Raw genomic sequence first — 27,931 nt, forward strand, 5'->3', positions numbered from 1 at the left:
TTTAACTGATGTATCACTTATTTTGCTGCATCAATACAGCAAGCCCCCCGACCCCCCGGAACTGGTGACCTAACTCAGCAACCACCTTTTTCCTAACCCTCCGAGCTCTCCTGGGGAAATATCTAATGTAGAGACTAGGGATGGGACGATATGAAAAAAATCTTGTCATTACTGTGACCAAAATAATTGCGATTTACGATATTATCAAAATATATGTTCTTTACAGGCACGTTTTACCAATTCTAGAGGGTTTAAGTGGTACGGGATATGCACCTCGGCAAAGGTAAATTGACCCCAGTGTATGACGGAGGACAATTTCACCATAAATTGAAATCTCTGCGATGTGAGCGTTTTTTTTATCACAATAAATGATAACTATTATCGTCCCATCCCTAGTAGAGACACTGGCTCTCGCCCAAGTGTTGAAACCTTTGCGGAGCCTCAAGTGGGTATTATTTGGGTGCTACTACACTGGCAGTGGGACAGATGGCACACAGTTCCTCTCGCCACCCTTCCACTGCCAGTGACTGCTTCACGTGGTGAAGGTTTCCTGACACAAACTCCCTGCCCTTCAGTTTAGTCATTTAGTTTGTCCTCTTTCTCTTCCAGACCCCCGAGGCTGGTGACGATGTGCAATTTATGGACGATGGTTCCAGCAACCCAGGTCAGTGCCGGTGCCATCCATGCCCTTAAGCTGTGATTTTATTTTTAGGTTTAAGGGAAGTAGGAGAACATTTGCCATTAAAGAAGCAAGCTGACAAATAGTTTGTTTCAAAAGATTTTACACATTTCGTTGCTGTCGGGCAGAAACCTCTCCATATTCTATTTTTTTTTATTTTTTCGTAAATTAAAGGGGTAGTTCACCCCCAAAAGGACATTTCTTCTATCGATTACTCACCACACAAAGCCTTGAATTCATGGAGAATTTTTTGTTCTTCTCGCATTCTTAAGCCAATAATTGGATGACCGGTGGAGTCTCTGGTAGGAGACTCAAAGAGTCTCCATTGAGGCTCCTACTGGAGGCTCCGCCGGTCATCAAATTATTGACTTACAAATGTGACAAAAACAAAAAAAACTCCATGAATTCAAGGCTTCTTGGGTCGTGTAATTGATAAAAAATAAGTATTTTTTTTTCTGAACTACTCCTTTAACGCTATACTTCATACTACAGCGTCACACAAAAACACCAAAAGTAGCAGATCTAACATGGCGTGAAGTGACACGTTTTGAGCTTGTAAATCTGCTAGTTGGGGTATTTTTTACAGTTTTGGAGGTTTCCACCCGACAGAGATGATTTGTAATTTGCAACATATTGTCACGTTTTACAGAATTGTTCCTCATTAAGTGGCCAATACCCCCGACATAAATTCAAACTGCCCCAAGGCCACACCCGGTCTCCCCAATAATGTATACCTTGATGTTTCTGTCCCGTTGATTCAGGTGACTACCTGGGATAAGCGCCTCCTATTGGTAGGATTCATACACTGTTCTTTGTGTCTCTGTGAGAACGAGAGAGTGTGTGCGCTTGTTGTGCGGGTTGTGTGTGCGCTCTTTGCGGTCTTTTGAATGCGTGTGTTTTCTTTACTCTAACCCTTGCTTCTCGTGTGTTAAACCATAGCATAGCATTGGGATATAGAGCACCGAAGTCTGACATCACTACCCGCTAGAGGGCGCTATATCCCCCTGGGTCACAGCGTTATTTTTTGTACTTAAATTCCCATAGGGGAATCTTAGAACTGTTTTCCAGAAATAAACAAAGTGCTAATTTATCCAAAGCTCACCACAATCCAGCTCTAGTCGCCCGCGGGCGTGTGCACACACGAGCACGAGAATATCACGGGACCGCACCCGCTCGCCTCAACGCCCCTCAACTTCTCCGCGCGTCCCAAATTATCACCCGCCTCTCATTGAAAATGAATAGGCGCGTCGGCCCCTCCCCCGTCTTAAACCACCCTAAGACATTTAATTTTTGACAATCTCTGGGGTGGTTTGTTTATTTTCGGAACACAGTTCTTATATGACGTGATCTAAGATTAGACATCCAATATAAAAAAAACAACGCCGTGACCAGGGGGTAGTGGGAGTGACGTCAGGACTTCGGTACTCTATTGTCCCACTAAAGAACTCGATGACTTGCCTTTGGGGACGGTATCTCTACCTGGGTTTGACTTGCTGGTATTAAGGTGCTTATGGTACACGACGGGACGAGCAATCAAATCTGTGCGTTGGCTGAGCCACTGGTTTCCTATGGAGAGGAGAGATAATTTGCTGTCCGGCAGCGGTTCCGGTAGGAGACAGAAAGAGTCTCCTTTGTGTCTACTACCGGAACCGCTGCCTACCAGTCCACTGGTCATCAAATTATTGGCTTAGGAATGCAAAAGAAATATATATATATCCATGAATTCAAGTCTCCATGGGGTGACTAAACGATAGGAAAAATGTATTTTGTTGGTGAGCTATCCCTTTAAAACATCCCTATTCTGAGCATGTCATAATAGGCGAACATTTGGGGGGAAGCTCAGCTGTTTAAAGGGAAGAGACCCCCGGGGGACTGCTGAAGGGTTCAAATATGCAGTAGTTTTTTTGAGCGCCCTGCATTCCTACTACCACGTTGCTGTCATGTTGGACTTGCATGCACTCTGCTTGGATAACGGTTTGTTACAGTACAGATCACGTGTGTCATGTGTGTGTGTGAAGCACCTTTACTGTTCCACAGGTGCAGGTTGATCGGACCACACAGTGCCAGAGAACTTTTGATTGGAGTGCCAAACTAATTCTCAATCTCTAAGCAAGATCCAGGCTATGCATGGAGCCACTTTAAAGCTTTGAATAAGAAAGAGGATTAAAGAGAGCATGGAAGGGTCCACTGCAAGGTTGATATCAAAATGGTTGTAATCTAAATTGACCCCTGCTCTCTTGGCGCTGAGGCTGAGCTTGTTTGAAGTGGCAGTTTTCACCATTATCCAGTCATGAATCCAGTATTTTACAGTTCCAACTGGTAATGAAACCTGGTGGCTTCAAGCTGTTGGTCAAGGAAGGTAAAATTAAGGAAAGGACACCGACGTCATTTTCTCTGTACAAAATTCCAGCTGGCAGATTCGTCGCACTGGGTGGAAGTTCAATGGAATGCATTGCAGTCAATGAGAGCCAGGTGGAGCGGCTTATAAATAATCACTATTTCTGAATGAGACCTTTTTGTAAAATACTCAGTCCAGGAAAATAAAAGAAGACATATCACACATTGTTTTCTGCTGTTGTTTTTTCGATGTGTACACTGTATAACTTTATAGAGGCATCTAAAGAGCACAAAGTACATTTCTGAACGGCCAAACTATCGCGATACTGTCCATCATTGCCAGTCTGACAACCAAATCCTGCGATACTACCGAGCCTGAAACGATACCTGCCGCTAAAAATACGTACATGTGCACATCGAAAAACTAGTGGTCACAAAGCAACCTGTGATATGTCTTCTTTTATATTCCTGAACCGATTATATGACAAAGTTTGCAATCGTTCAGAAATGGTGTTTGTTCATGAGCTGGTCCAGCCGGCTCTCATTCACTGCATTGTATTTCATTGAACTTCCGGTGCGAGGTTTACCACCCGTGAGCGTCATGGCGCATCCCCGGCGTCCAGCTCGTCCCTTCCTTAATTTACCTTCCTTGCCGTTGGTGTAGACGTGGGGCCTATTTTGCAGGTGAAGGTGGTATTCTATTGGACCTTTGCCATCAGACACCTGCTGCACAATTGTCTGCCTGATTGCCTTCAAAGCAACGTTAGCCTGTGTGTCTACCAGCAACCTTTTAGCTAACGAGTGCTAAAGTGATTTTCTGTGTTTAAAATAAGTGTTAAATAGCTCTATATTGTGATAGTACTCGTTGCTATAGAGTGTTTGTTCCGTAACAGGAGTCTCCATGTCTCTCCAGCTCTTTATTAAACAGAACATGCATTTTCAGCTCAGGATACCATTTTTATCGAATCAGGATAGAGAACTCAGTCAGGATACAGATTAAACAAGGGAAATTAGAAGTGATGACACAAAGAAAGAAGCAGACAAAATTGGAACTGTCTGGAACACTATAAAAATGAAGCTGATAAATGGGTACTCTCTCCTGATTAGCTGACATTTTGTCAGCTACAGTACCTGAAAATGTGTTTTCTTTTTAATAACGAGCTGTAGAGACATGGAGACTCCTGTTACTGAACAAACACTGAACAAACACTCTATAGCAAACTATACTATACTATATATAAACTATAATATATCAGAATGTAGAGCTATTCACTTATTTTAACCTACCTTTTAATCAAAACCGTTATCGATAGAATAATCACAAAGAAAAGAGCGGTGAATCCATGCTAAACTAGAAAAAGGGTCTTCGAACTGTTGAAGCAAGGTTCCTGGTAGACGCACAGAGTTGTCGTTCCGCTCCACGGCTGTGAGGCAAAAACGTCTTCCCCTATGTAGCAACTACCTGTAGAGCCCTACTAACGAAGCCGCTCCATGTGTTTTTTTGTGTTCTGCCACAACAGTACCGGCTGTGAACCCCGAGGCAGAGGTGCCTTCTTCTTCCCCACTGTCTGCCACCTCGGCCCTGGAGGAGATGGCTCTCTACAGCAACAAGCGCAAGCTGAGACAGGGCCGCCGCAGCCTGGAGACCGCCGTGCCCACGTAACACTTCAAATAAAACACACTGCAAACAAAGGAGAGAATCTGGACACAACGTGTGTGTGCACTCACACACACACACACACACACACACACATTCATATCCAGAAGAAGAAGAAGAGGCGCTGACTGAGTCAGTACTACTATATACATTACATGCTGTGTCCATAGATTGAGAAGAGTTGTTCTTCCCATTATGTAACCACTGCAGAGACTATATGAAGCTGATAATCATCATCATACACGCACACACACACTCACTTAGGATCATATCCTGTGTGCCAGTCATGCCTTTTACAGTCTGTGTATGGATGAGTCGGCACGAAGAATATCGCCCGTTTAAAAAAAATAGTCCCTTAGGGCACACACAACAAAGCGCTAGCATGGTTAGCTAGCAGCTAGCATTGCTACCTAGACCTTCTCCTTTTTAAAAAAACAAACTAAATTTGGGTTCTATTCTCAGTGAGCCTATTAGAAGGTTAATGGAACTAAGGCCACACTGATTGTATTTTATTTTGACTTTTATTTTCCCCAAACTTCTGTGATTTTTTGCTGTTTTTAAAAGAAGAAAAAAAAAACATTGTACTGGAAGAGAAAGAGATGAATTGTAGCTGTAATACTAACTTTTCTTGAATGATACTTTTGATGCTTTCAGTGAATAGATTGTAAAATGTCAGGTTTTTTTTTGTTGAATATTTTTGGGAGGTGAGGAGTGTATATAATGTTGAATAAGGGGGAACATCCTGCTACCTTCACAGACGCAATGTTAAAAAGAAAAAACAACACTACATATCCTTATTGCACTGCCATTGGTCAGCTCTTTTTGTTTTTTTTGTTTGCTTTTTGGGCTTTTTATTTAGATAGGAGTGTTAGAGAGAGACAGAAAATCTGAGCGCACTCAGCACGCAGAAATGGGGAGACATGACGGGAGTCGGAATCGAACTCGAGTCCTCACAAGGAACATGGTGGTCACACCCCACTGGTCAGCTTCTTAACCACTTTAAACCCTTTTTATACTTTGTTTGTACGTACAAACAGTCGATCTACAAGCTCACGACGGGTTGGGCAAGCTTGTAGATTTGCTTTTTTTTGGGGGGCCGAATGTTCGGCTATTATGACATGCCCAAGAATAGGAACACAACGGGTTCATGTGGTTAACAAACATTATCTCGGCTAATATATTGGAGTTTTTAATTTTTTTATGATTATATCATTTTAGTCAAATTGAAGGCCTTCACATATATTACTGTTGTACAAACCCATAGTTCTCAAGAGAAAGAAAAGATGAACTATATGTATCATTTACCATTTTTTTAAGCTAAACAAAGCTTTGAGTCAAGTATTGGCATATCACTTTATTACGTCATAGCATCAATTCTGCTTTGTTTACTGTTTTTTGAAATTCCCATTTATGTATGTAAAGTTTTATATTTTACTAGCTGTCACATATCTGTTTCTTATGCTGGTCTAAATAAAATAAAAAAGGCGACTTTGGAGCTTATTGCTGATATCTCCCTGTGTAGAGAGTGGGAATAGGTTTAGGGCTGGCAACCTAGGATTATTTTCTTAGTGATTTAATGAAATAATCGATCCCATGAGCTTGTAAGATTGCTATTTTAGCTAATTTCAAATTCCTTGACATTTATTTTTTTACACAACTTATCGTCTATAACACCATGCCCAGAAAATCGCATTTTAATCGATACTTTTATTAAATGATCGGTTATTTCTTTTTCATAATCTTTTAAATCAATTAGTTTCATTGACTGTTCGCAAACCCCTAAATAGGTTATATCAAAACTTTAGCTCTCACCCTTCTTATTCCTTTTTGATGATTCCTGTCCTGATGTGTACAGTACGTTAGTACAGTGGTTTTCAACCTGTGGGTCGGGGTCCCCAGATGACTGTAAAGTGACAATTTAAGGACTTTTTAGACCTTTTTAATACCTAGAAAAGACCATTACTGCATCAAAGTTAATCAACAAACTATACTATAAAAACTGGTCAAACATTGGCCAAATTGTCAAATAATATAAGAAGGAGCCAAATGACGTGAAAATAGCAGATCTACAGCTTGTAGATCTGCTACTTGTCTTTCACAATATTTAGCTGTGGAACCGAGTCAAACTAAATCGAATGCCCCAACTCCCAAGTGCTTGTCAGGGTGGGGGGTCCCCTGTTCAAATGTGATTATTTTGGGGGGTCCCCAGTCCAAATATGATTATTTTTGGGGAGTCCTGGACCTGAAAGGTTGAGAACCACTGAGTTTTAGACCAGTAGTACAGCATCTATGGTTTCTATGGGGGCAGCTTCATTAATATTATTACTGTTACATTCCCTTTGTTCAGTGAATGTGACTCACACTGGAGATACCAGCATCACCATCTATCTATATTTGATTGTAATGGATATAAACAGATTTCACTATTTTGGGAACTCATTTTTTTCATTTTTTAAGTTAACGGTACTTTTTCTCTAGCCCTTTTCAGGGGCATCTTTACAGCAATGTGAAAAAAAAAACTCATATTATTTCTACACATAATCTGGGAGGTTTTCTTTCCAGCAATGTGAAGGTAGCAGGTGTTGCTTTTAATTTTTCTTTTCTTTTTTGTATCTCCTTTTTGGTTTAATTTAATTCTGATGCCACTGAAAAATCATTTTATTATTGTGTGAATAATGTACAAATACTGAAAGGACAGCAGACTTTTTTGGGGAGGGTTTAAACTGAGCCAGTCTTAGACCTAATTTAGACCAAGCAATGTCTGGGACTGCTGGAGGAGTCAGTCTGGGGGTTTTTGGGGACGGGGCTTGGTACCCGGAGCTCTCTGCTGCGTGTATATTGGTCTAATAAATGGGAGAGCCTCGAGAAGCAAAAACTGACCCGGTGATCGCTCTCAAGAAATCTGTCTCATTTAAAGTCATTCTCAAGCTAGTATCTCTCTCTCTGCTTTTCGTAAAAATAGCATAGTCAATTTGCATATGTTGACTGGTTGCATACTGTTAATTTAATGTAGGTCCCTACTAATTATACTTTCCATGTTGCTCTCACTGACTGAAATTCAGTTTGGTTTTTAACATTTGCAAATGGCTGATTTATTCTATTTTTATTTTTTAACTTACAGTAGATTTTTTTTCTTTTCTTCAGAAAGGTGGGATTCACTACATTTTTTTTAATGCAGTGTTTGAAACTTTTTATTTTGTTCTTATACTTTGTCTTGCGTTCTCTCTTGGGGCTTATTATTTCCAAGTAGGTTGGAGGGGAGAAGGGTCAGAGAAGTCCTAGGGTCAAGGGTTAGAGTTCATACAAGACTGTAACTAGTGAATTTGTACAACCAAAGAAGTCTATTTTGTGGTTCAGGAATAATAAAATTTTACTTTTCATTTAACAAGTTGATTCTTTGCCTTGTGTCTTGTGTGATTGACTAATTTGCATCATGAACAAACGAACGACTGCAAAAATATGTCGGGTGGAAATCTCCAGTGGTGGAAAAAGTACTGACATTTTTAAGAAAAGTATCAATACCACAATGTAGAAGTACTCTGTTACTTCTTAGTAAGTAAAAGGCCTGTGTTCAAAATGTTACTTGAGTAACAAGTACTAAAGTATTGGCCTCAAAATATACTTAAAGTACTAAAATGTTTGAAAATAGCAGATCTTCAAGCTCACAACGCGTCGTGAGCTTGTAGATCTGCTATTTTCAAATAGCCCATGTGTAAATTAGGGCTTAAGTAGTTAATGTGTGTTTTATGATATAATAATTTACTCAAGTACAGTACTTGAAGTACGAAAGTCGAGCCTCGTCTTGTGGAAAATGTTATTTTATCCTCTCTGTCGGTGGAAACCTCAAACTGTTACTTTTCAGGATTCAAAACTATCAAAAGTAGCAGATCTACAAGCTTGAAACGAGCTTTCGAGCTTGTGGATCTGCTACTTTTAATGCTTTTGTGTGACGCTGTAGTACGATCGAGTAGGGTGTTAATTTATGAAGAAACACAAAGTTTAATAAGAGATAAGAGGTTTTGCATTGAGAGATTGTAGATTGGCTATTATCAATTATTATTCTAAAATTGGAGCATTTGAAGTGGTCAGACTAGCAGAAGCATCTTCCATAAGTTGAGAGTTGGGGAAGTCCCGGCAAAGACGCGCTGTGATTGGCCAGTAGTCACTTTGAGTGGCAGTTGGGGCAAACGCAGTCCCCACAACATCATTTACGATTCTGTGCCTATCGGATCACAAAGTGTCACAAAGACTCCTCCTACTGAGGTCATGATGTGACTCTATATACTGTTATAAGTGAGTTAGTCAACAGAAGCAACAGGCCATTTCTGCTGAAGATGAGAGCAATACTACTACTCTGTGTGGTGGTGGGGCTTATAGTGGCTGCACCGTCAAAAGCTAAGGTAAGATGAAACTGTTTAATTCTTATTTGAATCTTCAGTTGAGTTGTGTAGTGATAATAAAACAATAAAACACATTTGTAAAATCAATAATTGTTAATTGGAGAAATATATTATTGGAAAAATATTACTGAGTTGTTGTAATGTCTAGACTCTAGGGTAGCCTAGACAAAAAAAAGATTCAGGAAAGCAAGTTATGCAATCATCTGCTTCAAATGCATAACGTCAAACATACAGAAATCTAATAGAATGGATGATCAGGTATGTAGCCTATAGGGGCTACAATGTGTAATGCTGTAAGTCCTATTAAATACGTATATTTATTCATCATGTTACCGTTTTGTTTGTTTTAACCAGTGTCAAAGTCCCGTCAGCTCAGGGTAAACATATTGAGAATAACCGAGCAGAGTCTCTTTATTCTGGCCATTGCCCTGAAGAAATGCTGCTTTTAGAAGTTAATCATTATCATATTGGCACTTACATTGAATGAATAAATAAATATTATGCCATTCGTTTTAAGTGGCCAAGAGGAAGCAATGCCAACGGGCCCAACGGCTATTGGGGTGGATATGTCACGGTAAGAACTCTGCACCCATATTACACACAACTTTTATGTGTGTGTGTTCGTCTGTGAACAGCTAATCAACTGAGACACAACAGGAACTAGTTCCTAATTGGGGCTTGTCCTTCAAATATAGAACAAGAGCAGGAACATTAGGTCCGAAACTTTCAATGAATAGTAATCAAAAGTAACTGATAATTAGCTTGAATACACACAAAATTTGGGAAATGTTATCGTCTACTCAGGCTTTTGTCAGCCCCCCAGACAAATAAATAATTGTATCAGACACGCCCCCTTCATATACAAAACCATTATAACTTCAAACTCTACTTTAACATGATTATTTTTTTTCATTTATTTAATTATTGTATACAATAGAAAGACGTTGCAATTCAAGCAATGACTTTTACCTGAAATTAACCTAATGAGCATCCCATCAATTGATGTGATCATACATCCCACAAAACAAAGTCATCTTTTGTCTATCAGTATGCACCTTTCACCATGCACCTCCTGGGAAATGCTGACGGGTTTGAGACACCGGCGCCCGATGAAAACGACGGCCCCCAGGTGAGCACTACTTACATACTGTACACCAGGGGTCTTCAACGTTTTCAGGCCAAGGATCCCCTAGCTGAGAAATAGATGAAGCAGGGACCCCCTCTATATTGTATAACATTGTGTTTCAGATTACAGATTTTACTTAGTCTGCTCTTTTTCCCCTCTACACCTATAGCCTCTTTGCCAAAAATAGCCGATCTACAAGGCGAAAAGCTTGTAGATCTGCTATTTTCGGCTAATGTTCCCCTCAGAAAAGGAATTCTAGGGTTTAAGTGGTTAATGTAAAGAAAACGAAATCCTATCACACAAAGATTTGGTGGACCCCCTATAGTAGCTCTGGGGTCCTCCTGTTGAAGACCCCTGCTGTACACTCTTTAAAATAAACAGTCCAGTTTAATGTAAAATCTGATATTTGGAAATTGATTATATGTTTTCTAAATGATATAAACAATAGGGACCTAGACTGGCCCCCCCAAAAAAAGCTGGAGACAATGTACTAACCTTAGCATGCATCAGCTAGCTTCATAAGGGCAAGGGTTCCCAAACCTTTCAGGCCACGACCCCCCCAAAATAATCATATTTAAACTGGGGTCCCGCACTTGGAATTGTAGGCATTACATTTAGTTTATTATTCATCCTTTCCACAGATAAATATTGTGAAAATAGCCAAACTACAAGCTCATAACGCGGCCTCACACTGACGTTGTAGCTTGTACTGTAGATCGGCTATTTTCACGTTTGCCAAATTGTCACGTAATATTTGACAATTTGGTGTTAGAAAGGTCTTAAAAGTCATTTAATTGTTTTGCTGTGAGATATCTTGATGTGACTACTTTGTACCGTTGCTTTGTACAATGTTTTTCCCCCGCAGTGAAGCGAAATCTGCCAGAGAAGTAAGGCTGAAGAGCTGAACTGAACTCACTGGATCCAGCAACAGCAATCAACTCGATATAACTATATCCAGCAAGATATAAGAAACAAGTCATTTGTCTGTTTCCTTCAAATAAACCTTTAATGTGTTCAATTGTTATGAAAAGAAACACTAATTTCATTCCAACATCCTTAGGCTTTGTTGAAGCCAATTCAAATCCCTCATCTTTCTCTGTAATGGATAGAACTGGGATTTCAGTTTTCAATGTCCCCAAGTCACCATGTCAACTTTAACCTATTCAATATGGGAACGCATCCGTGTCATTTTAGATTTGAGCTATAACGATTATTCTATACTTTGGGCTATTCAAAAATAGCTGATCTACAAGCTCATAGCGCCTAATAGGTGGTAATAGTACAACCATATTCACCGTTATGCACATACGTGACGGGGGACGGGACGTGTCTCGTCCCGTCCCCCGTCCCCCGCTCATCCCGTCGCGGTCAACCCCCCCGTCCCGTCCCGTCCCGTCCCGTCCGTGGGTTAGGGTTAGGGTTAGGGATCGTACCCAGGAGATATCCAGGATCTCTGTTTTACCAGGGCCCTATTCCTCGAAAGGTGAATTAAATAAGCCTGGCCTTAAGTCAAATCCAGGCTTGACAAAGTCGGGTCCGTATAGCCTGGTTTATTCGGTTCCATGAACGCCAAGCGAGGCTGAAAAGGAGCGACTTTGTCGAGCTAGGCCTTGTCAAGCCAGGCTGTGTCGAGCCAGGATAATGAAGCCAGGCTTCACGTATTTCTATAAAAGACCATGAAAGTCGATAGCAGAATCCTTGAACTTGACCAATCATGGAGTCCAAAACCAGAGCAGCGTTCTTCTCTGTGGCTGAACAGCAGCACTGCAGCAGCTCATGGAATCATACAAGGAATTAAAATGTATTTAAGCAAGAAAGGAAGGACCGCAATAAATAGATCCAGGGAGAAAGCGTGGCAAAGTATTGCAAGCACACACAGAGTGTGTGTGTGTGTGTGTGTGTGTGTGTGTGTGTGTGTGTGTGTGTGTGTTTGCGACGGGACGGGACGGCAACGGGACGGCCGGGGACGGGGGGTGACCGCGACGGGACGCGCGATGGGACGCACGATGGGATGCACGGAGGGGGGGGGGGGGGGGGTTGACGCGCAATAACCCCACATTTGCAAGACCACTTTGGTAGAGGTTTGGGTTGTGTTGCCATCATGATGTAACTCCAAAGGTGGACAAGAAATAAAAAATAATTTCTCCATTGACTAGAAATTGATAATTTAAAATATGCTCCTCATTGACTTACATTCAGTGAGGCTCTTTTAAACTAATAATTTATATAAATATATATATATATATATTATAATATTTAAAAAAAAAAAAATATTTAAAAAAATCTGTAATATATTATCAAACATCTAACAACAATATGAACTATAGTGTTAACAGAGTGACAATGACATATCACATGAGTCATTGTGAAACAATTATGATTCATGGTCACACACTATTTCAGTAATATAATTAATTTGATTATATCTTATTGTATATATTTCATTTTATTTGAATGCAGGGTCATTAAAATGAGTCCATATACAAACACATGTTTTGAATTAACTGTGGAAAGACTTGAAGAACAAGGCACTGGATTAAGTAAGCTTGGCTGTTAGCCTGCTCCTGACCAGGCTAACTTCACAGCTAAATTGCCATGGTAACTAAGGTAGGCTTGCTTCAATTCTCATTCGTGGAATCGGCTCATGGCTAAACTTAGCCAGGGTGAACTGGCTAAACTAATCTTCAAGATAATTCAGCTTTCATGGAACCGATTCAGCCTTAATCCTGGCTAAATTAAGTCAGGATAGGGGTTAAAGCCAGGCTTTAGCTCTAATTCACCTTTCGAGGAATAGGGCTGGTATGCCCACTAACCACTATGGCACTCTAACTACAATAATAATGTCAAAAAATTAAAGGAAACAAAAGGCAGACTATAAAACATTTAAAAAAAACATCTAGACAAGCAACAGCACAACAAACCATAGACAAAATATTATGCTGTTAAAAGTTTTTTTTCTTTCTTTTTTGTATTGTGTGTTGTTGGTCAAACAGGAATGAAGACCATGTTTTAGCAAGGCAGCTGATAGCTAGCTCAGTTGGAAGAGCTCTTGACTTTTTTTTTTTTACTCTTGAGATTTTTACTTTGAAATAATTTGTAGTTTTTGAAATATTTAACTTTAAGCGCCCAATGCATTGTCAATGGCAATGGACATTTAAAGACATTTAAAGGGGTCCCAAAATCTTCCATCTGCCTCCATTATAAATCTCTGAACTTTTAAAGGAGTACAATTCTAAAACTATGAAACATTTCAAAGATTCCTTTTCAGGCAAACATGTCCACATTAAGATGAACATTTTAAAGTTTAAATGGGGGTTCTATGTAGGACTAGTAGCCTGCCAAAGTTTTTTCCCCCTAATATCTAATATCTACGCAGTGATATTAGTCTGTAATCTCTGTGGTCCCTCACAACTTCGGAGGGAGAGAACTCCAGTCTGGAACCAGGCTATTGTCAATGAAAATGGACGTTTAAAGGGAAAAAAGTACAAACTTTGGCAGGCTACTAGTCGTACATACTTACACCTAGAAAGTTTTGGCACCTCAAAAAACACTTTCACCTAGAAACTCCAGTCACACTTTTTATAATTCATCTTACTGTGGACACAAATGCTTGAACTTTTTACTTTGAAATGTTTTGTAGTTTTTGAGATATTTAACTTTTAAAACGTACATCTGAAAACCAGCAAGGACAACTTTCCAACTTGTACCTGCCGCTTTTACCTTTATCTAATCTTTCACTGAAGACCACGCAAGTGAACAGAATAAGTAAGAACCACTGTGCTGCAGTGGTTTAGATACAGGGCTTGTAACCAGAAGTTTCCCGGTTCAAATCCAACCAGGACATTTTTCCAACTTTTACCTGACTCTTGCACCTTTATCTAATCTTTCACTGAAGAGCGTGCAAGAGAATGAATTAAATATCTCTCTCTCTTCTTTCCCCCCGACACGGTCGAGACAGAAGGTCCCCACCCTAGAGCCTAGGTCTGCCTGACGTTTCTTCCAGTTAAGGGGGAGTTTTTCGTTGCCACTGTCGCAAAATTGCTTGCTCAGGGTGGGACTGTCGGGTCTCTTCTCTACATGTAAAGTGTCTTGAGACAACTTGTTGTGATTTGACACTTTAATAAAATTGAATTGAATTGAATTGAATATGAACCACAGTGGTGCAGTGCTTAAGATATGGGCCTTCCAAACAGAAGGTTCTTGGTTCAAAACCAACAGGCAAAAGTGTGTACCTGCATTACCACAAAGCAGAACCTTTTTGTTATTGCTTTCCCCCCACCCCCCAAGTTTCACCTACCTCTTGTAACCAAAATGTCTTTGGTTACCCCCCCGTGGCAAATTTGCACAAATCTTTGAATATATATTTTTAAAGTGAACATTTGGAACTCAAATCTTTGATTCTGGGGAGGTCCCCTGGAACAAGATATTTTATAAATGTTCGCTTTAAAAACATGTTCCAAGATTTGCACAAATTTTCAAGATTTCTCAAAAATAGTAGATCTACAAGCTTGGCTATGAGCTTGTGTATCTGCTATTTTGAATAGCCAAAGAAATCTAAAAATGACACAGATGCGTTCCCGGATTGAATGGGTTAAGAATATCCATTGCATGTTAAAGGTTCTATGACATTCATTTTCACTTTTTTTTTTTTTTAATGTTTTTTGGGGGGTTTTATGACCTCAAATACACCTAAAAAAATCTGAACTTTGAACATTCAGTGGATTTTCTGTGGTCTGGGGTTTTCTGAATAATTAGGCTAAAAAGTAATCTGAGCTTGGCCCTTCGACAGTGAGGTCACAGTCGATTAATCCCGCCCACTCTCCTCCTCGCCCCTCCCCTCCCCTATCCTTTCCTTTGGGGGGGGGGGGCGGAGCAGAGGCGATGATTGACAGGCAAAATCCCTCACCAGCGACACCCGCAGGCAAAGATTTCTTTTTTCATTGCAGTTGAAAAGGCTTTAGAAATGTGAGAGAAAAACACCTGCCATGGATCAATGGAGTGGAATTTTTTGTTAAAACTTTCTATACACGTTTGAAGGACCATGACAAAGACTTTTAATGTGTGGTAAAACTGAACGTCATGAAACCTTTAAAGACCAGTTACACTGGCAGTTATGTCTAATATTGTACACACAAATCACCACTTTATAGAAGAACTCAGACGTCAATCACAAGGATCATTTTATTGTACTTTTTTCCGTGTTAGACCATTCTATTTCATTAACTGATCTCAGGACATGATAACTACTTCCTTGCACAGTGGATCTGGCAATGGATCAGGCCGCTTCCCCCCTAACATTATGGCTGTGACAGAAAACGGAACACAACACCAAGGTTTTTCTTCTTCAATTTCTTTTTATACCCATTGTGTGTATAACTATGGTTGTAACATCCCATATACTGTATATTGTATAATCTTTGACTTAGGTAATATCAAAGCCTGGTTTTCATGAGGAGCCAGTGGTCTGTCATCATAAAAAAGAAAAAGAAAAAAACAATACACTAAGCCTCCCACGAAACCAGTTATGAACAAGGAACTGGTGCAAAAAAAAAAAATGCACAAGGAACTGGTGCAAAAAAAAATGCACAAGGAACTGGTGCAAAGAAAAAGGGGGGGGCGGGGGGAGAAAGAAAGAAAGAAAAAGAAGTTTAACATGTGCAGACAATGAAATTCTGTATAAAAGGAAAAGCCTTAGAATGATAAAAAGTTAATCTTCAAGAAACGAGGCATAGATTTCCACTCCAGAAATGACGAGACTGACTTATATATATCTTGGCTTCTTTAAAAGTAGCAATGTAATTGGGGTGGGTGGGGGTGGGAGGGGCACAAAGCAACAGATATGAACATTTTGGTGTAACAAGCACCATTATTGGCATGAAGCAGACCAGTCATTGTGGCAGATTTGCTAAATTCTTGACCTTTGTAACACCTTGTGTGACCATCATGTGGTGTCAAAACCACGATCAACCCATACTTTATGCAAGCGGAGCGCACAACCCATTTAGACCTGGAAAGCCTATATACACACATTGTTATACCTTTCAATTTGGGAATTGTTAATTTTTTGCTACAGATCGAGCTATACGATTATTATTTTTAACCCATTAAAACCGGGAAAGCACCCGTGTCATGTTAGATTAGAGCTATATATCGTCTCTGTCAGGTGTCCAAAACTGATAGCAGATCTACAAGCTCGAAACGAGTCGCGCCGTGTTTTGAGCTTGTGGATCTGCTACTCTTGAGGTTTTGTGTGCGACGCTGTAGCGTAGTCAAGTAAGGCGTTAATTTACGGGGGAAAAAAAGAAAAGTTGGAGATAAGAGGTTTCTGCCCGACAGCAACGATATATAGAAACATAGGTTTTCGGTAAGGATTTAGAAGACATTTTGGGTCAATACGAAGTTGCGTTTTTCAGGTTTGGATTTAGGTTTTCAGCCTCAGGTCTAAATGGGTTATGGGCAAAAAAGATGGATCAAATTACCAGCATTAATATCCGAAAAAGTCAAGTTCCCCCAAACAAATGACCTCAGATAAGTAAGCTTTTAATCATGACTTTACCGATTTTTAGGAAAACAAAATGAAATGAGAGGGGGGGTAAAAAACAGACGAAGGACAGATAGTAGCTGTAATTGCCAAGCAAACAACAACAACAACACTACATTCTTGAACATAAGGTTTTTCGTTTTCTTTTATCCCTCACAAAGTGGTGAAATCCAGAAGCAGGCAACGGCCCATGAGACGACAAGGCGAGTGTTCTCTCCTCTGCGTGATGACAAAGCAGTTTTTTCCTCTCTCTCACTCACTCTCTCTTACAGTAAGGCCACTTTTAAATAGTATTTCTAAATGAGGACCGCAACCTTTTACCTCCTCCTTGTTCCAGAGATCTCTGCAGAGACTCGTCGGTCGTCGTTTAAGGAAAAACAAAGCTTTCTAAATTAAAGACAAAGCTTCAAGTTTCTAAATTAAAGAGCCCGGTGCCAATTATTTTTCTTTTTATATGGGGGGGTCGGGGGTGGAGCGGGGGTTGTTATTCGCCCCCACATTTTTTTTACCGTCAGACTGAAAAGCTCAATCTTCATGGTCACAGCGGCTATGCAGCTGAGTGAGGTAAGCCACCCTTGAAACCGCTTTTTTCTCTCTCAACCCCACCCCACCCCGGATATCATCACGATGTGCGATCAGGCTTATAATGATCTTGCAAAAAGGAAAATATATATATTTTTATATATATATATTTCAAACAGAAGTTCATAAAATGATCTTGCCCTAAAGTCACTTTGGATCCTCTGTGTCTTTATTTCGAAGCAAGTTGAAGTCCTTGGGAGAGGTTGTGCGAGAGTCGCACAACCCGCTGCTCCGAGTACAATCCACAAGAGGACAACAACTACGTTTTTTTGTTTGTCATTTTGCTGCAGTGTCGTACATATGGGTGCATCGCATAGATTTTCATCATCAGTCGAGGTTCCATTAATTCCCTGTCGCCACAGCCCCTTCAGATGCAGTCCTTTTGGTTTGCCAACCAAAACGCTTTGTGTGTGTGTGTGTGTGTGTGTGTGTGTGTGTGTGTGTGTGTGTGTGTGTGTGTGTGTGTGTGTGTGTGTGTGTGTGTGTGTGTGTGTGTGTGTGTGTGTGTGTGTGTGTGTGTGTAAGAGAAACAGGTTAGTTGCGGGCTCGCTAAGGCGAGCGCACTACTGTTATCTTCGTTATTTCATCTATTTAATTGGAGTGTCACTGGGTGTACTGTAGTGGTATATATGTGTAAGTGATATGTAAGTGTGTGTGTGTGTGTGTGTGTGTGTGTGTGTGTGTGTGTGTGTGTGTGTGTGTGTGGTGTAACCAGAAAGCAACATAATCAGTGTGGTGTCATGGTGGCGGCAGCACCAGAAGTTTTGTCAAGGACCTTCAGTCCAGTCCACACAGCTTGGGAGTTCAGCTTCCCTCTGGGGGGCTGGGCAGGACCGCGCTGGAGGGGCCGGGGATTTGGGGGGGGGGGGATATAGGGGAGGGGAGTTGGGTGGTTGGGGGGGTAGAGGACATAGGGGTGGGTGGGCAGGTTCACTTTACTTATCCCCCAAGCAGGCATACTGGTTGTCGAGCTGCAGCTGCTGGTTGGAGGCGGTGCTGCCGCCGCCGGCGCCGCCGCTGCTGCCTCCTTCTCCACGGGTCTTGTGCTTCACTACTTCAAAGGTCCTCTCCATCTCCCTGTCCCTAACAACACGACAGCACAGCACATGGTACAGTCAGACATTAACCCTTTAAGACCGGGAACGCATCTGTGTCATTTTAAGATTTCTTTGGGCTATTCAAAAATAGCAGATCTACAAGCTCATAGCGCGGCACTCGGTGCTGCGCTATGAGCTTGTAGATCTGCTATTTTTGGGGAAAAGCGTGGAAAATCGTGGGTCTTTGAATATATATATTTTTAAAGCGAACTTGTGTAACTCAAATCTTTGCTTCTGGGCATTCTACAAATGTTTTCTAAATCCTAACAGTTTAAAAAAAAAACGTATATAATATGTGTTTTTCAAAAATTATATGTATTTGGCCACAGACCCCCCATCTCAAAATATTTAGTTCCAGGGACCCCCCAGAAGTTGTAACATATATATATATTCAAAGATTTGCAAAAGTTTTCAAGATTTTTCAAAAATAGCAGATCTACAAGTATCTGCTATATATCTGCTATTTTTGAATAGCCAAAGGAATCTTAAAATGACACACAGATGCGTTCCCAGTCTTAATGGGTTACGGCTAAATGGATAACACAAAAATAGTCCTGGGGACTTTATCGCTATTAAGTTAATGAAATGCCACCCCACTCGGGTGGCGGGTGGCACTTCTCCCCAACAAATTCTGTTGGGGAGAACTCCCCGCAAATATGACGTGAAAGCAAAATGGCCGCTGTGTGAATATAGTCAATTGTGGTCCTAATCGTGGCTCAAACAAAACTATACAATTTTCAGCCTGAATGCCTATCGTAGATGCCGTCACAGGCCCACGGAAATAAAGATATTGTTGTTTAGCGATATATATCGCACTAAAACAATATCGTTACATCCAGGGTTCCCACACATTTTTAACAATGAATTCTCAAAACCTTTCCAAAGTATTTTATCCCATTATTTTATCAGTATTTTAAATAGCAGATCTACAGATCTAATACAGATCTATTAGATCTGATCTAATCTAATAGCAGATCTACAGGCACTATGAGCCTGCAGATCTACAGGCTCAGCCTGTAGATCTGCTATTTTTCAAAGATCTTGAACATTAGTGATTTTTTTTTACACAAATCTTTGCTTCTGGAGGTCCCTGGCACGACATATTTTCAGATGGGGGTCCGCAGCCAAATATTTATCAATTTGGGGGTCCTTGACATGAAAAGGTTTAAGAACCACTGCATTAGGCCACAGCTCTAGCCCAAGAGTGTCTGTGATCTTACATACATTTCATGTATTTCAAATTCACAGCCATAGATCGGTCCTATCCGCGCCTGTTTAGCACAGTGATCTGCGCGGCAGAAAAGTGCTCTAAGCTGCGCCTGCACTCACCCAATAATTAATTCCTAAGACTTGGAGTCAGATAATGTCCTCTAGTTTCATATCCATTTGAAAGTTCTGCCAGAAAACGTGTGTTTAGTAAAATATCTCCACTTTTCCACGAGCTGATATAGCACAAAAAAGTCCTGAGGACTTGTTTCAATTCACCATATTCACATGGCGGCCATTTTGCTATAAAGTTAATGAAATGCCACCCCAATCATAAAGATGAACGTCCTCCCTAGGGTTAATTTGATAAGTTCTATGCTTCCATTGCCACCGCCATCACAGTACTGGACTAAGTAAGCTTCACTCTGCTGTATCTAAATTTGTGTGGAATGGGAAACAGCCACGTCTTTAACTTTCCTTATTGCAGCGAGCCAGAGCTGATGGCGGCCTTTCGTTGCCCGACTTCAACTTATATTATTGGGCCTTCACCCTTCGTTCCCTTTTAAAATGGTTTGACTCGACAACTAAAGTTTCTTGGCGAGAGCTTGAGGAGAGTTTGGTACATCCTATTGAATTGAGAGATCTTATCTATTCAAACATAACTACTAATCAATGCAAAGTTCGCTTTGGGCCAATAATTTCTCAGTTGGTAGCAGTGTGGAGGGCAGCAGGAAAATAGTCAATTGTGGTCCTAATCGTGGCTCAAATAAAATAAAAATTTCAGCCGGAATGCCCTATGTAGATGCCGTCACAGGCCCACGGAAATAAAGACATTGTTGTTCAGCTATATTGTGTTAAAACAATATCGTTACATCCCTAGTTTCTACAGAATACAATCGATTGTGCAGATTCAAAATGTTAATAACGTACAGTTAATATATTAAACTGAATATCAAACATAAAACCTTTCTTTAATAAGGTGGTACTTACTTGCGTGTCTCCACATGCTTGGAACTGGACGAGAGAGAGGGGAATTGCGTGTCACTGTTGATCTCAGGAGGGCCCTGGGCGGGGCCTCGTTTGGTGGTGGTCAGCCGAGCCCCAGGGGGGCGATATACACCGGCAGGCTTGGCCTCAGGAACCTCTTCTTCTTCTGTATGGACAACATTTGGCAGACATTACATCAGCGATTCCACACATTTTACCGTAGGGTTAGAATTCCATGTACATTTCCAAATGTCCAGATTTCTCTGTAGATTTAAGAAAATTTGCAATTTCTTAAAAATAAAAATGTTGGAATAGTATATACTAGGGATGGGTCAGAATAATTGAATAATCATTTGTAGGATAAAAATCGATTAAAATATATATATACATTTTTTTTAAATAAAAAATAATTAATTAAAAAAGAACATTCTGTTGCAAAGGCTATATTGCCATCCAAATCCTGCCCAGAGTAACTACATTTTAGAGGATACCTAGTATGGGTGCAATATTTATTCAGTCTCTATTTTGCGTTTATAGGAAGTAATTCAAAATTGAATTTCAGGGACTTTTGATATAACAAATACACAAAAATGGATTGACCGTGGGTATGCTCTAAAAGTGTGAAAAACATATTTTTCATTTCACCACGTCTTTAATGGTTTAGTTACAATAATGTAAAAGATGCACATGCTTCTTTCTGTCTTAAGTTTATTTCTGAAAACCAGTTTATAGGCCAATGTAATGCTGTTATTATAACCTAGGATGGTCATTTGATGAAAAAGCTAAAATCCCCAGAACAATTTCACTTAAAAAGGTAGGGTAAGTGATATTTTTGGGTTAAAACAAAAAGTATTTTGTTAAAAGGTTAAAAAAAAGGTTACTATATTCTGATAGTAATCATTGCTATAGAGTGTTTGTTCAGTAACAGGAGTCTCCCCAGCTTTTTAATAAACAGAAAATACATTTTCCGGTATGTGTAAAAATTTCAGCCAATCAGGAGAAAGAACCAATTTTTAAGCTTCATTTTTATAGTGTTCCAGTTCCAATTTTGCCTGCTCATTTCTTAGTGTCATCACTTCCAATTTCACTTGTTTAATCTATATCCTGATTGGGTTCTCTATCCTGATTGGATAAAATTGAAAATGAATTTCTGTTTTATAAAGAGTTGGAGAGACAAGGAGACTCCTTTTACTGAACAAACACTCTATAGCAATGAGTACTATCAGAATATAGAGCTATTTAACACTTATTTTAACCAAAGACAATCACTTATCCTACCTTTAAACAAATTCCCCCTCCCACAAAGATTGTGGAATAATTGGTATGACTAGAATTATAGTAATCAATTTTCATTTTGGTCACTTTAACACATCCCTGGTATATATATATACACTGCTTTTCTTGATAGAGAGTAGAGTTGTTCAAGATACCAATATACCAGTAACGGAAAAGCTGCCGATACTGCTTAAAATACTGATATCGGTATGTATGGCAGTCTATGCCATTCCCATACCACATTATATGTAATTTACAGTAATATATCATTTTGAATGCTTCAGTTGATATTGCACTATTTATGTAATTTACAGTAATATATCATTTTGAATGCTTCAGTTGATATTGCACTATTTTTTTATTTGTATTCATTCCTATATCAGTGGTTCTCAAACCTTTTCATTTTAAGGACCCCCCATAACAGTACGTTTTAACAGCGGGCGACTCTCGGGCGATCGCCGGCGACATCGTCCAAAAGATAAAGAAAATCCATCTTTCATCGCCCCCCCGCCCACTTCGAACCACCTCGGGTTCCTATTTGAATGAAGAGGTATATTCTTACACAGGATATTTCATGATGAAATGACCAAAAATGAAAATGTGTATTTTATGTTATTGTTGCCTTGGAATACATTTTAAAGCAGATTGATTTGGAAAGTCTAGCTGACAGTTAAGTCCCTGGAGAACAGAACAATTTCAGGAAATTAAAACTTTCAGGAGCGATATGTTAGCCAACATTGAGTCAATTATTCCGGTAATTTCAGTAACTAGGCTAATATAGAAGATGAACAGATGTGTATATAATGCCTTATCACATATCTCACATGGTACTATGTACCAGCTCGCCACATTCCAAGCTTGTGGATCTGCTACTTTTGATACTTGTGTGACGCTGTAGTATGATCAAGTAGGGCGTTAATTTACAAAGAAGAAAATAATGGAGATTAGAGGTTTCTGCCCCACAGCAACGATATGTAGCTAAAATCTAAAATGACGGATGCTTTTCCTGCTTGAATGGGTTAAGGTTCTTAAAAGGATCCCTGGTAATAAGCCAAATATGCCTTAACCCTTTAAGACCTGAAGCCGAATCTACAAAATAATGTCTTAAATCCCAACAGTATTCTGAAAAACGTATGTTTCTATATCAGTGGTTCTCAAACTTTATCATCTCAAGGACCCCCAAAATGATATGCATTTGGCCGCGGACCCCCATCTCAAAATATTTTGTTCCAGGGACCCCCCAGAAGCAAAGATTTGAGTTAAAAATTATTTGCTTTAAAACAACATATATTCAAAGATTTGCACACATTTTCAAGATTTTTCAAAAATAGCAGATCTACAAGCTCATAGCCGCGCTATGAGCTTGTAGATCTGCTATTTTTGAATAGCCAAACTGTAAAATAATGCTTTCTAGCTCAAAATCAAAAAATGACACAGATGCGTTCCAGGTCTCAATGGGTTAATACATTATAATTGCCCTCTATAACTAAAATTTTAATGAAAAACACCTTGTATATTTAATTTATTTTAGAAATAGTTCCATCTTTTTCTGAAGGGGGACAACACGCGTTGCGGGTTGATGATGTCATTTGTCCATGTGTGGTCCAGCCCTGTGGAATGTAGATGGCAATAAAACTTATTTAAAATATTGTTCTGATGTTCATAATAACCATGGGAAGTATCAAGTTGTTTATTATTAGGACAAGCTAATAACATTCCACAGGACTGGACCACATATGGACAAATTACATCATCAACTTGCGACGGGCGTTGTCCCCCTCGAGTAAAAGATGAACTATTTAAGGTGTTTTTAATTTTACATTTTAGTTGGCAATTATAATGCATTAAGGCATATAATTTGGCTTATTAGCCAGCCGATCCTTTTAAGTGTCTTAGCTGGCACCGAGGCAGTTGGAACCTATTCACTTGTGTCTGCCAAAGAACAAAGAAAGGTTAAAAAAGGTACATAAAGATAGGGCTGAAATGGTCTCAACTGGTCTCAACTCACCCACTGGGGCGGCGGCAGGGGCAGGTCCACCACCAGACTTGTTCCAGGGCCCGGACTCCCCCTTCCCACTCACCAGGATGATCTCTCCGTCCTCACCCACCTCCTCCTTCTCATAGTCCGATTCCTCCCTCTCGTCACTGCAAAACAACCCAGGGAGGCAGGTCAAGAAGAGACGTCTACAAGACGGCTGAGTTAATAGACGACTTCGCATCAGGTAAACAAACCCATGATTTATGGATGGGACGATAATCGTTATGATCGTTTATCGTGATAACAAACCGCTCACAATGATTGTATAGCGGAGATAGCTTTTGCTGAGCTGCAAATTCATTACCACTTAAACCCTCTATACTTGATAAATGTAAAGAGCTCTTATTTCAGTCTACACAAATCTTTTCGCCAAAAATAGCAGATCTACAATCTCACAACGCGTTGCAACACGTTGTGAGCTTGTAGATTGGTTATTTGTGGCGAACGTTATCCCCAGAATAGGGATGCTGGGTTCAAGTGGTTCACAAAAGTGGACATTTCAAGTTTTTAAGCATATGTTGATTATCGCCATAATATCGTAAATCGCAATAATTTTTGCCACAATAATCGTGACATGTAAATTTTCATTTAGTCCCATCCCTACCCATGATATGAACAAACATATTCTGGGTATCTCACGTACGTTATCTGTAGGGCTTGAAGACGAAGGCCACTGTAGTCCACCTCCTTCTGCTCGAACTCCTTCCACTCCTCATCCTCCTTAGTGACAGGCAGAGAGCTCAGTTATTGTTCACAACCATGTACACTCAACGGCCCCACAAGTAGTAAGTCATTAATAGTTGAAACATTAGGCTATAGGCTAACTAGGCTATAGCTTTAATTGTGACATGACTGTGCAAAAAAACTAAGGAGTGTTAGGAGGACAAAAGAAAAACGACCCCCAGTTCTTAATAGTCAAACAGCTGGAAGGCAGCATGTCCTGCGGTGCCAACATACACCAGAATGTCTGGGAGGTTTTTAAAAGAAAAAGAGTGTCTAACAACACAGCATTCCAGCTTTAATTCACCCCCACCCCCATGACAACCCTGCCAAGGCTGTCAGGTCTTCTAAAAACGTGACATGTTGGAATGGCGGCGCCGGGGCCTGGCTATAGGCCTAGCCTTTTAATAGCCTAGTTTATAGGCCTGTTTTAATCACTCCCTAGTACGACTGATCGTACTGTCGCTTGCCGAAAATAAGCTGATCTTCAAGCTCTCTCTTCCCCAACAACAACAATACAAGATGATCTCCAAGTTCACTAGTAACGGCACGTCGGCAAGCAACGCCGTAATAGATGGAAGCTATCAGAAAAAGCCACGTCTCTCTCCACTAGGACCGGTGCTAGTATAGCAGCTTGCGTGGTTCACATGGATGGAACTGTATACTGATGATGATCAAGTGATATTAACCACCGTGTTCTCCATCCCACACCCTTAAGCCCCGGTGACAGGGCTCCAACTCCCCGGTACCAGAGTGTCAGACACCCGGTACAAAGTGAGAGCCACCACCCCGGTCCCCGGCCGATTAACCGGGCGGCGTGACACCGGCATCTCCAACTCTACCTTCTCGATCTGCGCGCCGTCCTGAGAGTCTCCAGTCTTAAAGCCCTTCTCCTTCTCCTTCTTCATCTTCATCTTCATGGCGGCGGACTGAGTGGTGGCGGCGGACTGCGCCTCTTTCCCTCCGCCCTGCTGCTGCTGCTTCCCCTTGCTCTCTTTCTTCTTCTTTTTATCCCGTTTGGCGAAGAAATCGTCCAGGCTCTTCTCCGTGACGTCCGCCATGTTTTTTTTTCCTTTCCTCGAACGGGCGAGCGAGCAGCAACGTAACGGCTACCAGAGTGACTAACCGCTAAAAGTTGGTCAATGCTAACCGACAGAATGACACAGGGTGTCTTTCTCCTTTAGTTCGGCTAAAGAGACAGTTGTTCGGACCGGCTCTCCAGGGACAGGGCGGTGTTTTGTCTGGGCGGTTCGACGTTGTTTTTCGGAGAGGTGGAAGATGATGTGTCCCGGTGTTTAATACTTCCTAGCCTGGAATGCTAGCTATGCTATCAGCCATGCGATGCGCGTTAGGAGGCTATTTGACAAATCTACACCGCTCTGGCACCGGAAGTAGTCGAGCTTGCCCCGGATACGAATACATTATTCCCCGAGCGGACACGAAACATTTCCGAGTGGATACGAATTTAGATTGATTGTCTGAATACTTTATAAACAGTTTGCAAAAACAAGGCACGATGGCACAGATTTATACAAAAATAATGCGAATAGGTAGCCATGGTTCACATGACGCTTGTTTCAGGGCTAGTGAATAGGTAGCCTTAGATCAAGACGATCGTTTGACTAGTCTGACTTTTACTTTCGCATCTACGAGAGTCTTAGCGACCACCCCCCAGTGCGCCCAGGAATGTCACCAATAAAGCCCGTATTTCTCCAAACATGTACAAATGCAAAAATATAAGGTGCTTGCTCCAAATGTTAACTAGGTGTCCGGTGTGTCTGTGCAATGTATTAGTCCATATTTTACAATAAAGAAGTGTTTTAATCCCGTCTGTGGCCGATTCGGTCGGAAGTTCCCAATGGGCGCCAGTGACGGGGCGTATCTGGTGAAAGCCGGAATTACACTCAATGTAAACAGGAAGTAAACGAGGGGGACAAATGGCGTTCGGCCACAGACGGGATTAAAACACTTCTTTATTGAAAAATATGGACTAATACATTGCACAAATACGCCAGACACCTAGGTAACATTCGGGGCAAGCGAATATTATATTTTGCATTTGTACATGTTCGGAAAAATACGGGCTTTACTGGTGAAATTCCAGGGGGGTGGTAGCTTGCTAGGTCTTGCTCGCGCGCGCTCTCTCTCTCTCTCTCTCTCTCTCTCTCTCTCTCTCTCTCTCTCTCTCTCTCTCTCTCTCTCTCTCTCTCTCTGAATATGGAATAGAAGTGAAAAGTCATTACTTAGTATTCACTTGACACTTAGCATCCACTTAATATTAACTGACTTAGTATCCACTTAGTATTCAATGACTTAAATTATGACTTATAATTAACATTATGGCCCTGGGCATGGCTGCATATCAGTGGAGTGTGTATCACCCATGGGCATGCATGCTCACTTTTACCATAGTCTGGTTTGAGTTGTCCAATATTAAGGATATTCTCAGGAGAAATTACAATTCAGAAGCACAGCAGGAGGAATCTCCTGCTAAATTCAGGAGTGTTTGAAGGTATGCACAACAGAAACACTTGCCTTGCCTAACACTGGCAATTTGCACTGACATTAAAGGACGACTTCACCCATTTTCAACCTATCTTCATATAATTGGTCCTCAACAATGCTCCTTATAATATGATACAATTTGTGTCTACTCGGTCTGTGTCTCAGTCAGAGGAGGGCTGTGGACAGTTCAGAAACCCGCCTACCAGTGACATCGTCGTTGGTAGGCGGTGGGAATCCAAGCTGGGGAATGGGGAATCCAAGCTAATAGAAACTGCAGGCTTTCTATTCCTGTAAAGTTAGCATGCTATAATGGAAGAAATTGTTCTCGTAAAAAAAAAATGTAATCTTAAAAAAAAAAAAACCTACCTAATGATGTCACTGGTAGGCGGGTTTCCGAAGTGTCCACAGCCCTCCTCTGAGACACAGACCGAGTAGATTATTTTTTTTACCATTTTATTATGAGGACCAATTATGAAGATAGGTTGAAAATTGGTGAAGTCGTCCTTTAAGCATTGCCCAATCCGGAAACCCTTATGGTAAAAATAAAATAAAATCAGAGATGAACCTTGCTTAATAAACAAAGCTGATTCCCACTGATGCCCAGTCCATATATGGGCATACCTGTGCTCCCGCCACAGACAAGACAGACAGACAGACAGACAGACAGACACTTTGTTACAAGCAGTGTTGCCGGGGGGTAATTTCAGCTGAATGACATGTGTCTCCTTGTTCAGGTTTCGGTACCCAGCATTGGCTGGGTTATTGCAAAGCCGCATACTGG

The 27,931-nt window shown here is 40.7% G+C and overlaps 2 protein-coding genes and 1 long non-coding RNA gene across 5 annotated transcripts in view; 2 read left to right on the forward strand and 1 right to left on the reverse strand.

The window, feature by feature from the left end:
* Window positions 1-8,053, forward strand: part of scrib (scribble planar cell polarity protein) — a 142,242-nt gene extending 134,189 nt beyond the window's left edge. Inside the window, exons 47-48 of the mRNA XM_080417160.1 lie at window positions 610-664; window positions 4,537-8,053. Of these exons, the coding sequence (XP_080273286.1) occupies window positions 610-664; window positions 4,537-4,679 (198 nt within the window). The 3' untranslated portion in view covers window positions 4,680-8,053. The remainder of the gene's footprint in view (window positions 1-609; window positions 665-4,536) is intronic.
* Window positions 8,054-8,985: 932 nt separating this feature from the next.
* On the forward strand, window positions 8,986-11,202 carry LOC308076833. The gene is made up of 4 exons (XR_013932337.1): window positions 8,986-9,073; window positions 9,591-9,647; window positions 10,122-10,202; window positions 11,065-11,202. It is a non-coding gene; the product is annotated as an uncharacterized lncRNA (long non-coding RNA).
* A 4,164-nt stretch (window positions 11,203-15,366) lies between these two features.
* On the reverse strand, window positions 15,367-26,015 carry cdv3 (carnitine deficiency-associated gene expressed in ventricle 3). 3 transcript variants are annotated; one of them, XM_080418251.1, is made up of 5 exons: window positions 25,488-26,014; window positions 24,569-24,645; window positions 23,896-24,032; window positions 20,616-20,778; window positions 15,367-18,405 (listed from the first exon to the last, which is right to left on the reverse strand). In XM_080418251.1, the coding sequence occupies exons 1-5, from the start codon at window positions 25,704-25,706 to the stop codon at window positions 18,258-18,260; spliced, it is 744 nt and encodes a 247-aa protein (XP_080274377.1). In that variant the 5' UTR covers window positions 25,707-26,014; the 3' UTR covers window positions 15,367-18,257. The 3 variants fall into 3 exon arrangements, with proteins under 3 accessions (XP_080274377.1, XP_080274378.1, XP_080274379.1); XM_080418252.1 differs by having other exon boundaries at window positions 24,569-24,642; window positions 25,488-26,013; XM_080418253.1 differs by having other exon boundaries at window positions 18,273-18,409; window positions 25,488-26,015.
* Between the last annotated feature and the right edge of the window lie 1,916 nt (window positions 26,016-27,931).

The sequence above is a fragment of the Gymnoscopelus braueri genome (assembly GCF_963280865.1).
Source record: "Gymnoscopelus braueri genome assembly, chromosome: 21".
In the NCBI taxonomy this organism is placed as follows: domain Eukaryota; kingdom Metazoa; phylum Chordata; class Actinopteri; order Myctophiformes; family Myctophidae; genus Gymnoscopelus; species Gymnoscopelus braueri.

Bases quoted from the DNA above. Each gene is read 5' to 3' on its own strand.
- cdv3 (XM_080418251.1), bottom strand. From the start codon at position 25,706: ATGGCGGACGTCACGGAGAAGAGCCTGGACGATTTCTTCGCCAAACGG. The intron at 24,646-25,487 runs GTAGAGTTGGAG...CCTGTCACTAAG, and splicing joins ACGGCGCGCAGATCGAGAAG to GAGGATGAGGAGTGGAAGGA. The intron at 24,033-24,568 runs GTACGTGAGATA...GTTGTTTTGCAG, and splicing joins CTTCAAGCCCTACAGATAAC to TGACGAGAGGGAGGAATCGG.